This window comes from Boleophthalmus pectinirostris, unplaced genomic scaffold (genome assembly GCF_026225935.1).
Source record: "Boleophthalmus pectinirostris isolate CB_2022bp ecotype Guang Dong unplaced genomic scaffold, ASM2622593v1 HiC_scaffold_6, whole genome shotgun sequence".
Lineage (NCBI taxonomy): Eukaryota > Metazoa > Chordata > Actinopteri > Gobiiformes > Gobiidae > Boleophthalmus > Boleophthalmus pectinirostris.
Window position 1 is genome coordinate 41123779 of NW_026571447.1, and position 15000 is coordinate 41138778.

Sequence of the window (15000 nt, forward strand, 5' to 3'; positions counted from 1 at the left end):
GGAGCAGGATTAGATGTTCTGAGCAGATAGAGAATTATGAGATTTTCCAAGGAGAGTGAAATATTTTGAGGAGGTGAAGGAGAGTGAGATGTTTTCAGATGTTTTGAGGAGGTGATGGAGCGGAGTGAGATGCTTTGAGGACAGTGAGATGGTCTGAGGAGGCGATCGAGGAGAATGAAATCATCTGAGGAGGTGGTGGAGGTGAGAACGACGTGTTTTGAGAAGGAGATGGAGGACAGTGAGATCTTCTGAGTAGGGGATGAGAGAAACGTGAAATGTTCTGAGGAGGGTTAGATGTTCTGAGGCATTGATGGAGAAGGAAAGCTCTTCTGAGGAGTTGATGGAGCATTATGAGATCCTCTGAGGAAGTGATGGAGCAGAGTGAGATGTTCTAAAGAGGTGATGGAGAAGACTGTTGTGTTCAGAGGAGGTGATGGAGGAGGAAAGCTCTTCTGAGGAGGTGGTGGAACAGAGTGACATGTTTTTGTGGAGATTGAGATGTTCTGAGTAAGTGATGGAGGAGAGTGAGATGTTCTGATGTTCTGAGGAGGAGATAGAGCTTTATAAGATCCTCTGAGGAGCTGGTGGAGGAGAGTGTTGTGTTCTGTGGAGATGAAGATGTTCTGGGGAGGTGGTAGAGCTGAGTGAAATGTTCTGTGGAGAGTTAGATGTTCTGAGGAGGTGACTGAAGAGGAGATGGAGGAGGAAAAGATCTTCTGAGGAGGTCGTAGAGAGCATTGTGAGATCTTCTGAGGAGGTGGTGGAGCAGAGTGAGGTGTTCTAAGGAGGTGGTGGAAGAGTTGAGATCATTTGAGGAGGTGGTGGAGCATTGTGAGATGTTCTGAAAATGTGATAAAGGAGTGTTGTGTTCAGATGAGGTGATGGACGAGGAAAGATCATTTGAAGAGGTGGTGGAGGAGAGTGAAATGTTTTGTGGACACTGAAATGTTCTGAGGAGGTGATGGAGGAGGAAAGATCTTCTGAGGAGGTCGTAGATCATTGTGAGATCCTCTGAGGAGGTGGTGGAGCAGAGTGAGATCCTCTAAGGAGGTGGTGGAAGAGGAAAGATCATTTGAGGCGATGGTAGAGCATTGTGAGATGTTCAGACGAGGTGATGGAGGAGGAAAGATCATCTGAGGAGGTGGTGGTGGAGAGTGAAACGTTTTTGGACACTGAAATGTTCTGAGGAGGTGATGGAGCAGAGTGAGATGTTCTAAGTAGGTTATGGAGGACAGTGAGATGTTCTGATGAGCGACGTCCTGAACAGATGATGTTTCTTAGTAGAATCGAGCTTGTTTTCCACCGTCCTCCTGCTTCACCCTCTCCTCCTCCTGCTCCTCCTCCTCCTCCTCCTCCAGTGAAATCGGATCTGCTCTTTTGTGAAGCGCGGTTCTTGTGGCCCTGAAAGTTTCCACCGCTGGCTTCAGGCCCGGTGACTCACACTCGCACACACAGGCTCGTAAATGGTTTTAAGATGACGGGCTCCAGGAAGGCTCCTCACTCCGGCTCCTCTGGCTCTCCTCTCCTCTCCTCCTCGGGGCGGGTTACGTAACAGCGCCGGGCTTCCAAACAAAGGCGGATTGAGCGAGCGAGTCCTGGCGTCGTAAACGTGCAGATGCTTTCGTTTACTACGACTTTTGCGCAACCGTCCTCCCTCCGACTGCTGCATGAAGAAACGTGGAGGAACTCACTAGTAAAGCCCAAAATTAGAACTTTTCTGGCGTTTTTTTTCTCCACGCAGATGTTATGACTTTGTCTGGAATGTTTCACAGTGCGGCATTAAACCGTTCTGACTTCACGGAAAACCAAAGCAGACCGAGTTCCAGGTCAGATCTGTGGAGAGGCGGCGACGCTCACAGTCAGAACGTCTGTTTTTCGAGGAACTTTTGAGCGATGAAACCACCAGAAATTGAATAAATGTAAAGTCGAGCTGTTTAAAGTCACACTGTGGAACATTCCAGGCAGAGCGATGGCGTATCCATGGAAACAAGGAGGTGACAGACCCCCAAACGGAAAGTTACACAATGCAGCTTTATAAGTTCAAAACAGTTTTTCTTTTTTCAGTGTAAAAGTTGTGAATAAAAGTTAGAGGTTATTGCTTTGGAATTTGGAATTTTAGTTCTGTGTTGTGGAACATCTTAAAGGTTCTATGGAGGATTTATTTTTTTTTGTTTCAAATTGTCAGTGAAAATTCCAAATAGCATTATTAATGCAGCGGCCTTGGGATTATGACCAAAAAAATAAAAAAAATCCATCGACTGTGGACGTGGGGGGCGGTTGTCAATCAAACTGTTTCTAAAACCTGCAGCGCATAAGGACCTGATCTAATTTACTGATATCTAAATGTGTTTGCTCAGCACAAATGAATGTGTGGTTGTATTTTTAATTTAATGCGATCAGATTTAAAACTAAGAGTATTTATAATGTTTCTTGGGGAGATGATGTTTGATTAGTTTCGTTCTGTGTCACGTGACTCATAAAAGACCAAGACGAGACACAAGTCCAACTGTGAGAGTCTGTCCCCCCAAAAATACTAGTACTTCAACAATTTGCAGCATTTTGGTTTCAGGCCACATTTCTTTACGTTTTACAGAAACTAAACTTAAAACCGCGTGGTTCAGCTTTTGTCGGACTAAAGGACACGACTCAGTGGAGTATCGATGTTTTTTCAGTGGATGTTGCGGCTGACGGTGACTCTGTTCTGTTTGTGTCGCGTTGGAAACTGTTCATGTTTTAACTTTTCAGAGATTATGGACCCGGCTCCACTGCACGTGTGTATTTCACTCTACACGAGTGTAAAAACTGCAACTTTTGGAGGAATGGATGGACAGTGAGTGAGGGCGGCGCTCGTCTGGAGCAGCAGGTCCTGCAGGTGTAGATTTCAGAAAGTGGGATCCATCCTGTTTTTTTGAGGCTCTACGTGAGCGTAGACGCGTGTGTCCACAGAGCATGAATCTTTGGTTGTATTGGTGCGTCAAACATCAGCACATCCTTCACCTGGGGCAGTTCTGTGCTTCTTCAGCGGCTGGTGGAGCTGCCCTCACATTGACCTGTGGTTTTGTGAGGTTTACACACGTAAATGCTGACGCCTGCAGTGGAGTCAGGCCCAAGTCTGCAGGCCGTACACACAGGCCGTACACACGGGCCGTACACACGGGTCGTACACGCGGGTCGTACACGCGGGCCGTACACACGGGTCGTACACACGGGTCGTACACGCGGGTCGTACACGCGGGCCGTACACACAGACCGTACACACAGACCGTACACACAGACCGTACACACAGACCGTACACACGTACACGTACAGCGGTGCGGCTTCGTAGTTTACCAAAGTCGTACTATAATATTTTGGTAATACTGTAATACCGTGTACCTCGGTATAATCCTGAGACGGTTTCACGGTATCTAAATTTGGATCCTGCCCAACCCTGCGTGGTTTACGTTCACCTCTCATGCGTTACACAAATGCAAAGCACCGTTTATTCGACAAATGCAGCGGCTTTTTCCAACTGTAGCTTCCTCTCAGTTTGCACAAAGTTTGTTGCGATGGTGGACGAGAATCCACGACCAGTTCGCCGCAGAAGAAAGTCAGTTTTTGAAGTCGCTGAAAGAAGAAAAGAGGAAAAGGAGCGAAACCGAACTGAGGTGAACCAGGTCTAAACCAGGACTGAACAAGTATTAAACCAGGACTTTATCAGGTCTAAACCAACTTGTCCATGTCCAGTGTTTCTGTAATTAAGAATAAATAATAACAAAGCAGATTATTAATTATTTATCAGTAAAAGCTGCGTTAGATCTGAGCGTTTACCTCGGCTCTGGGGTCACGCTCTTGTTTGTTTCTGAGATTTTAAATTCTCATGAGGCTTTGATTCAATGAAACCGTTTGGACTGAATTATTTTTTCTTCACAAAACTCAAACCAGACCCAGAACTCTCCTCCAAAAAACACGTCTGGAGCTCTGGGCACGTTCAACAAGCTCAAGTTCACTTTATTTTTGACTAAAACTAAACCTGTCCTGTTAAAAAGTGAAATAAAAACAAATAATTACATGCATTAAAGCTGCACAATAGACCGAACAAAACAGATCTCGCCGGAGGTCGTCATCACGTTTCCAAACGTCTTCTTGGTTTGTGTCGTAAGCGTGAGTAGAGACTAGAGCATAAATGATCGTAACACCTCTTGAAGCTGGTTGGACGATTAGGCCTCGGTGCATCTTTAAAGGTTGTATAGAGGATTTTCCAGGGAACGAGAAATCCAGCGACTGTTTGTCCTTTTTCAAATGTTGCTCATGCGTGAAACCACCTCCCTCCCCCACAGCTCCTACGTAGAAACACCTCCTCCCTCCTCCTCCTTACGCCAGAAACCGGTGCTGCACATGACTTGTAAACAACTAACTACAGTGTTGGTTAGACAAGACGGAGAAGTGAGGAGCGGGGGGAGGGGGCGCAGACATTTCGTGCGTGGATGAGAAGTGAGGAGCAGGGAGAAGAACGGAGCAGGGAGAGCGGATCGGGCAGCGGGGACAGGAGCAGGAAAGGGGTGCAGAGAAGAGTGCGTGGAGATTCAGTGTGAATGAACTAACTACAACACGCAGTAGCAAGCGGACTCTTTCTTTGCCTTGAAAATTACGTTTTCAGACATAGGATATCACATTCGTGTCCTGAAAAACGTTTGTCTAACTCTTGGAAATAAAGTAGGTTTTCATAATAAGCAGAAGTTTCCTGTCCAGGAGTAATTTGTGGACCAGTGGTTCAGTCTTTAGACCCTTCGTCTGCTTCAGTCGCGCCATCGCTGGAATGAATCTTCAAGAATCACCTTAGTTTGTCTTCTTCTTTCACCTCAAAAACGGACTTTCTTTTGCAGCGAACTGCTCCTGGATTCTTGTCGCCATCGCAACAAACTTTGTGCGAACTGCGAGGAAGATATAGGTCAAAAAAGCCGCTAAGAACTGTTGCGTTGGTGGAGTAAACAGCGTCTGTGCGTCTTGCGTCTGTGGACTGTGTGACAGTCGTACGTAAACCACGTACCGGCGGCGCAGGCAAGTCAGTTACACTAGAAACGTAGGGAGTTTGATTGACAGCCTGTCAGCTCACAGATAACGAGGCAGTGTCGTTATCTATTGGCAAATGTTTAGCCCCACCACGTCCAGAGTTGATGAATTTTTATTCTCTTTTTTTTGGTCATCATAATTACAAGGCGACTGCATCTATAATCTATCACTGACAATTTGAAACAAAAAAAAAACAAAAAAAATCCTCCATACAACCTTTAAAGCCTGAAGTGACGGCGGTTTGAGGACGAGGTGATGACAGGTTTGGTACATTCCACAATTGTAGGTTTGAGGTCTGAGGAATCTGCAGAGGAGGAGTCGACGGTGAATCTCGGGTTTATGAGACAGAATGTTTGTGTTAAAGTGTGTGAAGATCCTCGTCCTCGTAAACGACCCACAGAGACAGAAATCATGAGTCTAACGAGAACTCACATCAACTCTGACAGCTGCATGTCCCCGTGTGTCAGATGCCCTCCCTGTGTCTGCAAAATCTGTGTGTCGTTCGTTCATTTGTTTTTAAAAATAAAACCAAAAATAAGAAAAAAAAAAAACACTTTTCTTCATTATTTGTCCCCAAAACCAAAATAAAAAAACAGATAATGATTCGTTTTTTTGAAGTTTTTTATTTTGTGTTTAAATGAAAAATGGAAAAAATGGAGGACGGACTGAACCAGGACTGAACTGTTTTCAGTCCTGGTCTGGTCCCAGTCTGGTCCCAGTCTGGTCCCGGTCTCAGTCCTGGTCTTGTCCCGGTCTCAGTCCTGGTGTGGTCCCAGTCTCGGTCTCGGTCTCTGGTTCTGGTCCTGGACCTGTTTTAATCCTGGTTCAGTCCGTTATCTGTTTTTTTCCATTTTTCATTTAAAAACAAAATCAAAAACTGAAAAAAAACGAATCATTTTCTGTTTTTTCATTTTGGTTTTGGAGACAAATAATGAAGAAAAATGTAGTTTTTTCGTTTTCTTATTTTTGGTTTTACTTTGGAGAATCTGTGTGTCGTTTGTTCATTTGTTTTTCAAAGTGTCTGACCCTGAAGTCCAGACTTTTACAAACACGTTCAAATCAAATACGGCGTTTAACTGTAAATCATCGTTACATAAAAACTAACGCAGATTTATTCTTAATTACAAAAACATTGGGACTCGTTGTTTTTGTTATAATTTGTTTCGGTCGTCAAGGCGATTCTCCAGAAAACAGAATCACAAGTCTCGACGCTGAAATCAGTGAGTTTAAACCTAAAACGTTTCTCCCTAAACCCCAGAACCTGCTCCAGTCCTGAGTCAGAGTTAGTGCAGCTTCTGCAGCTCAGGGATCGAATCCTGCAGGTTCAGATCTTCACATGAAACTGACACTGAGACAAACGCAGGACGAGTCTTGTCCAGGCTGGAGTCTCCAGTGACCAGGTCAGGAACCAGAAAACAGACGGTTTATTCAGATTCCTACGGGAAGAAGTCCTGTTCTAGTCCTGGTTGAGTCCAGTTCTAGTCCTGGTTGAGTCCAGTTCTAGTCCTGGTTGAGTCCAGTTCTAGTCCTGGTTGAGTCCCGTTCTAGTCCTGGTTGAGTCCTGGTTGAGTCCAGTTCTAGTCCTGGTTGAGTCCCGTTCTAGTCCTGTTGAGTCCCGTTCAAGTCCTGTTCAAGTCCCGTTCAAGTCCTGTTCAAGTCCCGTTCAAGTCCTGTTCAAGTCCCGTTCAAGTCCTGTTCAAGTCCGTTCAAGTCCTGTTCAAGTCCCGTTCAAGTCCTGTTCAAGTCCTGTTCAAGTCCTGTTCAAGTCCTGTTCAAGTCCCGTTCAAGTCCTGTTCTAGTCCCGTTCTAGTCCTGGTTGAGTCCCGTTCTAGTCCTGGTTGAGTCCCGTTCTAGTCCTGGTTGAGTCCCGTTCTAGTCCTGGTTGAGTCCCGTTCTAGTCCTGGTTTAGTTCCGTTCTAGTCCTGGTTTAGTCCCCTTCTAGTCCCGGTTTAATCCTGGTTTAGTCCCGTTGTAGTCCTGTTGTAGTCCTTGGTTTAGTCCTGGATTTATTCTGCAACTTATCCATTTTTTTTTCCCCGTGTATTTGACCAAAATCATTTTTTCATTCCACATTTTCTTGTCTGATAATCTGGAAGGACGTCGGATCATTTCCACTAGTTTTGTTTTCCCTGGTTTTAAGTTTGTAAAAATCAGGTGCAGAGATTTTTTTAAGTGTTTGACTGTGACTTTTTAAAGCAGAATTCATTTTTATTCAGAAATAAATTATGTTTATTTGGAATTAAAGCGACTCTTGGGCTGTTTTCAAACTGTAAAAGTGACTTTGTTCAGTTCATTTAAGGATTTTTTTTTTTTTGCACAATCTTGTTTTCAGATCAGCTCTCGCACACGTTAGTCGCCCTCAGACTCGTGTGAAACGTGTAAAACGGCGTCTGACAGACACGAGGTGTAAAAGTTACGATCCTGCAGCTCTGTGTTTACTGTCTGCGGCTCCTCCGGCTCCTTTTGGCTCCTTTTGGCTCCTGGGGATGGAAATAAGTGCCGTGTGTTTGTGGTAATGATCCCGTCAAACCCGTCTTCAAACATCTGCTCCTGTCGCACTGGTCTGCTCACCTCACCTGCCGCACCTGCCTCACCTGCCGCACCTGCCGCACGCTCCTGTCCTGTATCCGTGTGTGTCCTGGGGGTTTTAACTTGAACTTGTCACAGATTTAAATCACCGAGCTCCGTTTTTTGGTTTGAAAATGCAAAATTATCCGAAAACGTCGTCGTGTTAAAATGTTTTGAGTTTCACTTTCGTTTCACTTTCTCCTTCAGACGTTTTCACAAAATAATCAGAGTTACACAAAATCAAACTCCTGCTCGTCACTTCAGGTTTGTCCAGTTGTTGTGTTCAGTTTAGTTTTTGTATTTTTCTAGAGAATTGTCGCGTGGGAGCTTGGGGGAATCGCACACATGGAATTGCACAGACTCTCACACTAATTGGCATACTGACTTGCACATGGACTCGCACATGACATTGCACACAGAATTGCACACGGGCTCACACATGGAATTGAATTGCACACTCACTCGGACATGGAATTGCACACGAACTTGCACACGGATTCACACACCGAATTGCACACAGACTTGCAGGGAATTGCACACAGACTTGCAGGGAATTGCACACAGACTTGCAGGGAATTGCACATGGAATCACACACAGAATTGCACACAGGCTCTCGGGGAATTGCACACAGACTCGCATAAGGAATTGCACACAGACTCGCATAAGGAATTGCACACAGACTCGCATGGAATTGCACACAGAATTGCACAGGGAATTGCACACAGACTCGCAGGGAATTGCACAGGGAATTGCACACAGACTCGCAGGGAATTGCACAGGAATTGCACACAGAATTGCACAGGGAATTGCACACATGGGAATTGCACACAGACTCACTGGGAATTGCACACAGACTCACAAACAGAATTGCACACGGCACCGCACGCAGAACCGCACACAGCTGTAACCGTACGGAGGGTCTGAATAGAGCCCTGGCGAGATCTCTAAATGACTCAAACATGCAGGGGTGACTCTAAAACCTCCCGAGTCCGATTTTTGACGAGAGAAAAACATAACACGATAAAAATCTCTGAGAGAGAGAGAGAGAGAAACACCTCCTCCTCGTCGTCGTCAGTGGAAGTGAGTGAGTCGTTTTTATCTCGTGTAAATTAAAGTGGCTCCACAGAAAGTCTCGTGTTTTTATTCTTTTCACGATTTCACCCGCACGTTTTTATTCACTTTTTATTTTTCATATTTTCTTCCTCACGAGGGAAGAAGAGACGTGATTTATTTGTGGTTTCGTGTCGCTCTGTCGCTGATCCGATCGAAGCGCAGCAGGAATGTGATTAAACGTGTCTGTGGGCGTCGGCTCCACACAAAACGGAGAAACTGCAGACGTCAGGTTCCACAGTGGAGCTTTAAACTTACACACGAATGAATCTGTTTAATTAAAGGTGATTTGATAAAGACACCGGCGTTTAGTGTTACAGGTTTGGTCCTGTTCTAGTCCTGTTCTAGTCCGGTCCTGGTTTAGGCCTAGTTTAGTCCTATTCTAGTCCTGTTCTGGGACTTTTCTTATCCTAGTTCTAGTCCTATTCTAGTCCTGTTCTAGTCCAGTTCTAATCCTGGTTTAGTCCTGTTCTAGTCCTGGTTTAGTCCCACTGTAGTCCTATTCTAGGCCTGTTTAGTCTTGTCCTGCTTTAGTCCTGTTCTAGTCCTTGTTTAGTCTTGGTTTAGTCCTTGTTTAATCCTGTTTAGTCAGTCCAGTCCTTTTAGTCCTGGTTTAGTCCCTGTTTAGTCCCTGGTTTAGTCGGTTTCTAGTCCTGGTTTAGTCCTGTTGTTTAGTCCCTGGTTTTAGTCCTGGTTTAGTCTCTGGTCTAGTCCTGTTTAGTCCTGTTCTAGTGCTGTAAATGTCTCCAAAACCGTTTCCTTTGCTCTCGGTTTTTTTTTCCATGTTTTCACGTTTGTAAAAAAAAATCAGGTGCAGAGATTTTTTAACGTGGAGGAAACAGTTAAAACTTGCATAAACACACACACACACACACACACACACACTCACACACACTTTCACACACACACACACACACACACACACACACACACACACACACACACACACACACACACACACACACACACACACTCAACACACACACACACACACACACACACACACACACACACACACACACACACACACAACACACACACACACTCACACACACACACACACACACACACCACACACCACACACACACACACACACACACACGCACACACACACTCACACACACACACACACACACACACACACACACACACACACACACACACACACACACTCACACACACACACACACACACACACACACACACACACACAACACTCACACACACACACGCACACACTCACACACACACACACACACACACACACAACACACACACACACACAGTTACAGGTTCACACACTTCACACACTGTGTCCCTAGTCCTGTACACACACACACACACACACACACACACACACACACACACACACACACACACGGCGTTTTGTGTTACAGGTTTGGTCCCATTGTAGTCCTGTTCTAGTCCTTGTTTAGTCTTGGTTTAGTCCTTGTTTAATCCTGTTGTAGTCCAGTTCTAGTCCTGTTCCTAGTCCTGGTTTAGTTTTATTCTAGTCTTTATTCTGTTCCTGTTTTAGTCCCGTTCTAATCCAGTTCTAGTCCTTCTAGTCATGGTTTAGTCCTGTTCTAATCCTGGTTTAGTCCTGTTTTAGTTCTGTTCTAGTCCCATTCTAGTCCCGTTCTAGTCCGTCTGTTTAGTTTCTAGTTCTGTTCTAGTCCCGTTCTAGTCCGGTTCTAGTCTTGGTTTAGTCCAGTTCTAGTCCTGTTCTAGTTCTGTTCTAGTCCCATTCTAGTCCCGTTCTAGTCCGGTTCTAGTCATGGTTTAGTCCAGTTCTAGTCCTGTTCTAGTCCCATTCTAGTTCTGTTCTAGTCTTGGTTTAGTCCCGATCTAGGCCTGGTTTAGTCCTGTTTTAGTCCTGGTTTAGTTTTATTCTAGTCCTGTTCTAGTCCTGGTTTAGTCCTGTTCTAGTCCTTGTTTAGTCTTGGTTTAGTCCTTGTTTAATCCTGTTCTAGTCCAGTTCTAGTCCTGTCCTAGGCCTGTTTTAGACCTGTTTTAGTCCTGGTTTAGTCCTGTTCTAGTTCTATTCTAGTTCCGTTCTAGTCCGGTTCTAGTCTTGGTTTAGTCCCGATCTAGTCCTGGTTTAGTCCTGGTCCTAGCCCTGGTCTAGTCCTGGTCTAGTCCTGGTCTAGTCCCGAGTGCTGTAAATGTCTCCAAACCGTTTCCTTTGCTCTCGTTTTATTTTCCATGTTTTCACGTTTGTAAAAAAAATCAGGTGCAGAGATTTTTTAACGTGGAGGAAACAGTTAAAACTTGCATAAACACACACACACACACACACACACACACACACACACACACACACACACACACACACACACACACACACACACACACGGCTGTTACGTAACACGCCCTGTGCTAAAGAAACCAAATACTTTCTTCTAAACTGTTGATTCTAGTTCCAACTGGCCCAGAGCAGCTGCCACTCGCTCCGTCTATTGTATATTTCCATAAGCTCTGTTTATGCTCCAGGACTCGGACTGTTGACGGAAAAGCCCCGGACGCTCTCGCTGCGGTGTGTGTGTGTGTGTGTGTGTGTGTGTGTGTGTGTGTGTGTGTGTGCGAGGAGCAGGGGGGCGGGGGCGAGCACACTTTGATGACTCACTTATGGACATTCCTGGCCGCTCTTCCCGTCACGTGACCCGGTTTTCCCGCCTCTCCCTCGTTTACCTCCCACAGAAACACTCAGGCCCTACAAGGAGAAGTTTCCATTATTATCTGTCCTCAGTCGGCGCAGGAATTACACAGAAGGAATTTTCACATATTTTACAGTCCGGACCGAGCCCCCGACGGCCCACGAGCTCCGTCTGGGGAGATTCTTTTCAGATTTCTGCATAAATTAAAGTGTTTCCTCGGGACAGTCCCAGTGTTGAGCCTGTGTCGCCTGCAGGGCTCAAGTTCACGCTTTTTATGAACCAGTTTGAAGTTCAGGTCACATGTTCAAAGTGAAAAAAAGTCCTGCAAGGGTCAATGTTTTTAGAGACCTGCACCCGCCCGTTAACCCGTGAAAAGTCCACCTGTTACCCGCCCGTGTCCGAGATAAATCACACAAAATAAAAACATTCTAACTGAAGCATCAGAATATGAATTGAAAAGTTACGATTTCAAGAATTAAAATCACAAAATGAAATGAAACGGTTTCACTTTCTTCAGTACGAACACGAATGTCACAGACGTAACTCGACTGTCAAAACTTCACAGACGGTGTTTACTGAGCAGAACTGAACCAGGACTGAACCAGGACTGAACCAGGACTGAACCAGGACTGAACCAGGACTGAACCAGGACTGAGCCAGGACTAAACCAGGACTGAGGACTGAACCAGGACTGATACCAGGACTGAACCAGGACTGAAAACTGGACTGAACCAGGACTAAAACTGGACTGACTGTCTGGGGCTGGTGTGTGTCGGGGCTGGTGTGTGTCTGGGGCTGGTGTGTGTCTGGGGCTGGTGTGTGTCGGGGGCTGGTGTGTGTCGGGGCTGGTGTGTGTGTCGGGGGCTGGTGTGTGGTCGGGGTCTGGTGTGTGTCGGGGGCTGGTGTGTGTCTGGTGGCTGGTGTGTGTCTGGGGTGTGTGTGGTGTGTGTCGGGGGCTGGTGTGTGTCGGGGTGGTGTGTGTCGGGGGCTGGTGTGTGTCGGGGGCTGGTGTGTGTCGGGGGTGTGTGGGTGTGTGTGTCGGGGGCTGGTGTGTGTCTGGTGTGTGTGTCGGGGGCTGGTGGTGTGTGTCTGGGGCTGCTGGTGTGTGTCGGGGGCTGGTGTGTGTGTGTGTGTCGGGGGCGGGGCTGGTGTGTGTCGGGGGCTGGTGTGTGTCGGGGGCTGGTGTGTGTCGGGGGCTGGTGTGTGTCGGGGGGTGTGTGTCTGGTGTGTGTCGGGGGCTGGTGTGTGTCGGGGGCTGGTGTGTGTCGGGGGCTGGTGTGTGTCGGGGGCTGGTGTGTGTCGGGGCTGGTGTGTGACAGTTGTTGTGCCCTGACGTCACCGGCCTCATGAAAGCCTCATTCAGACGGTCGGCTGCTGTGTCCAGTGTGACCAGAGATGATCTCCAGCAGCTGAAGAACAGAGACTCTTCACACTTACGTCACACACGCGGGAAACACGATGACGACTTCTTTTCTGACCCGACTGACCTAAATCTGTGTTTGTCCTCTGTGCTCCTGTTTCTGATCGTTTAAGAACAGTCAAACGTCACCACACTTTTACGTTCAGACTGCAGGACTTGACGCTCAGTTTGGATTTTTTTGCAAAGTCGTTCACATTTCTGATTAAATGTGACTTGTTTGTGATCTTCAAAGTGTCCTACATGAACATTGGAGGCAGTGTTGGGAAGGTGACTTTTAAAATGTAATCCCCTACAGATTACAGAATGTAAATATGTAGTTTGTAACGTAATCCATTAAATTACTTGAAGTGAGTAATGTAATCTGATTACTTTGGATTACTTGATTTGCTGTAGAGAAACAAAGACGAGGAAATCTTCACATAAGAAGTTTTGTCTCTTAAAAGAAAATAAAAAGTCCAGATTTTACTGAACCAAATTAAAAATAGTCCTGTTTTAGACCTGGTTAAGATCTAGTTTTAGTCCTGGTTTTAGACCTGGTTTTAGTCCTGGTTTTAGTCCTGGTTTAGACCTGGTTTTAGTCCTGGTTTTAGACCTGGTTTAGTCCTGGTTTTAGTCCTGGTTTAGACCTGGTTTTAGTCCTGGTTTAGACCTGGTTTTAGTCCTGGTTTAGACCTGGTTTTAGTCCTGGTCCTGGTTTTAGTCCTGGTTTTAGTCCTGGTTTAGTCCTGGTTTTAGTCCTGGTTTAGACCTGGTTTTTCCTAGTCCTGGTTTAGACCTGGTTTTAGTCCTGGTTTAGACCTGGTTTTTAGTCCTGGTTTAGACTGGTTTTAGTCCTGGTTTAGACCTGGTTTTAGTCCTGGTTTACCTGGTTTAGTCCTGGTTTTCCTGGTTTTAGTCTGGTTTAGCCTGGTTTTAGTCCTTTTAAACATGGTTTTTACCTGGTTTTAGTCCTGGTTTAGACCTGGTTTTAGTCCCTGCGGTTTAGTCCTGACCTCCGCTGGGGTTTAGACCTGGTTTTAGTCCTGGTTTAGTCCTGGTTTTAGACCTGGTTTAGACCCGGTTTAGACCTGGTTTAGACCTGGTTTTAGTCCCTGGTTTAGACCTGGTTTTAGACCTGGTTTAGACCTGGTTTAGACCTGGTTTAGACCTGGTTTAGAGACCTTTAGACCTGGTTTTAGACCTGTTCCTGGTTTAGACCCGGTTTAGACCCGGTTTAGACCCGGTGGTTTTTAGACCTGGTTTAGACCCGGTTTAGACCCGGTTTAGACCTGGTTTAGACCTGGTTTAGACCTGGTTTAGACCCGGTTTAGACCTGGTTTAGACCTGGTTCAGGTCCTGGTTTAGACCCGGTTTAGACCCAGTTTAGACCCGGTTCAGGTCCTAGTTTAGACCTGGTTTAGACCTGGTCGTGACTCTTGGACTCTTACATTCTTCGGGTCCAAGGTTTGTACTTCGAGTCGTTAGTCTGAGGAACTGGCTGAGTCCAGGACCGGAGCCTCAAACCCGCTCCGGTCCGGGCTGAGTCCAGGTTTGTGGTCCGTCCCCGGGAGTTCGTTCTGGTGTAAATAAAATGTGAATGGGTCATTTTTGTGGTTTGGGCTTTGAACCTGAGTCTGTGTCTTGTGTGCAGCTGGAGGGGAACCTGGCCGACGTGAAGAAGCAGCTGCAGGAGGAGATGCTGAGGAGGGTCGACGCCGAGAACCGTCTGCAGACCCTCAAGGAGGAGCTGGAGTTCCAGAAGAACATCTACAACGAGGTCAGGACGGAATGAGGTCAAGTGTCAATAAATAGAACAAAAATAGAACAAAGATCTTGGAAACAGCTGCTCACGATATTTTACGATATATCGATTTTTCTGTATTTTTGTCCTAAAACGACGATTTTTGTTCCACTTTTCTCCATCAAACTTTGCTCGTACAATTTGCTCAGGTGTTTTACAATCTGAGTTTTTCTTCAAATTTAGTATCGAGAGGTTCTTTTATGTCGGGATGAGACGATGGAACGATTCTCAAAAAAAAGTTGAATTGTTGGAGTTTGGTGTCGAGTTCGATTCTCACGTCCTCCAGGCACAGTTTTGTTATTTTGGCATGGGCCAGTCCTGGTCTCAGTCCTGGTCTCGGTCCCGGTCTCAGTCCCGGTCTCAGTCCTGGTCTGGTCCCGGTCTCAGTCCTGGTCTCAGTCCTGGTCTCA

The 15000-nt window shown here is 46.1% G+C and overlaps 2 protein-coding genes across 2 annotated transcripts in view; both read left to right on the forward strand.

The window, feature by feature from the left end:
• The window catches only part of LOC129411829 (lamin-A-like), a 49085-nt gene extending 41516 nt beyond the window's left edge, over positions 1-7569 (forward strand). Inside the window, exon 4 of the mRNA XM_055163935.1 lies at positions 7386-7569. Within this exon, the coding sequence (XP_055019910.1) occupies positions 7386-7569 (184 nt within the window). The remainder of the gene's footprint in view (positions 1-7385) is intronic.
• Positions 7570-14444: 6875 nt separating this feature from the next.
• LOC110153900 (lamin-A-like) overlaps positions 14445-15000 on the forward strand; it is an 18258-nt gene continuing 17702 nt past the window's right edge. Inside the window, exon 1 of the mRNA XM_055164070.1 lies at positions 14445-14566. Coding sequence (XP_055020045.1) covers positions 14486-14566 — 81 coding nt within the window. The 5' untranslated portion in view covers positions 14445-14485. The remainder of the gene's footprint in view (positions 14567-15000) is intronic.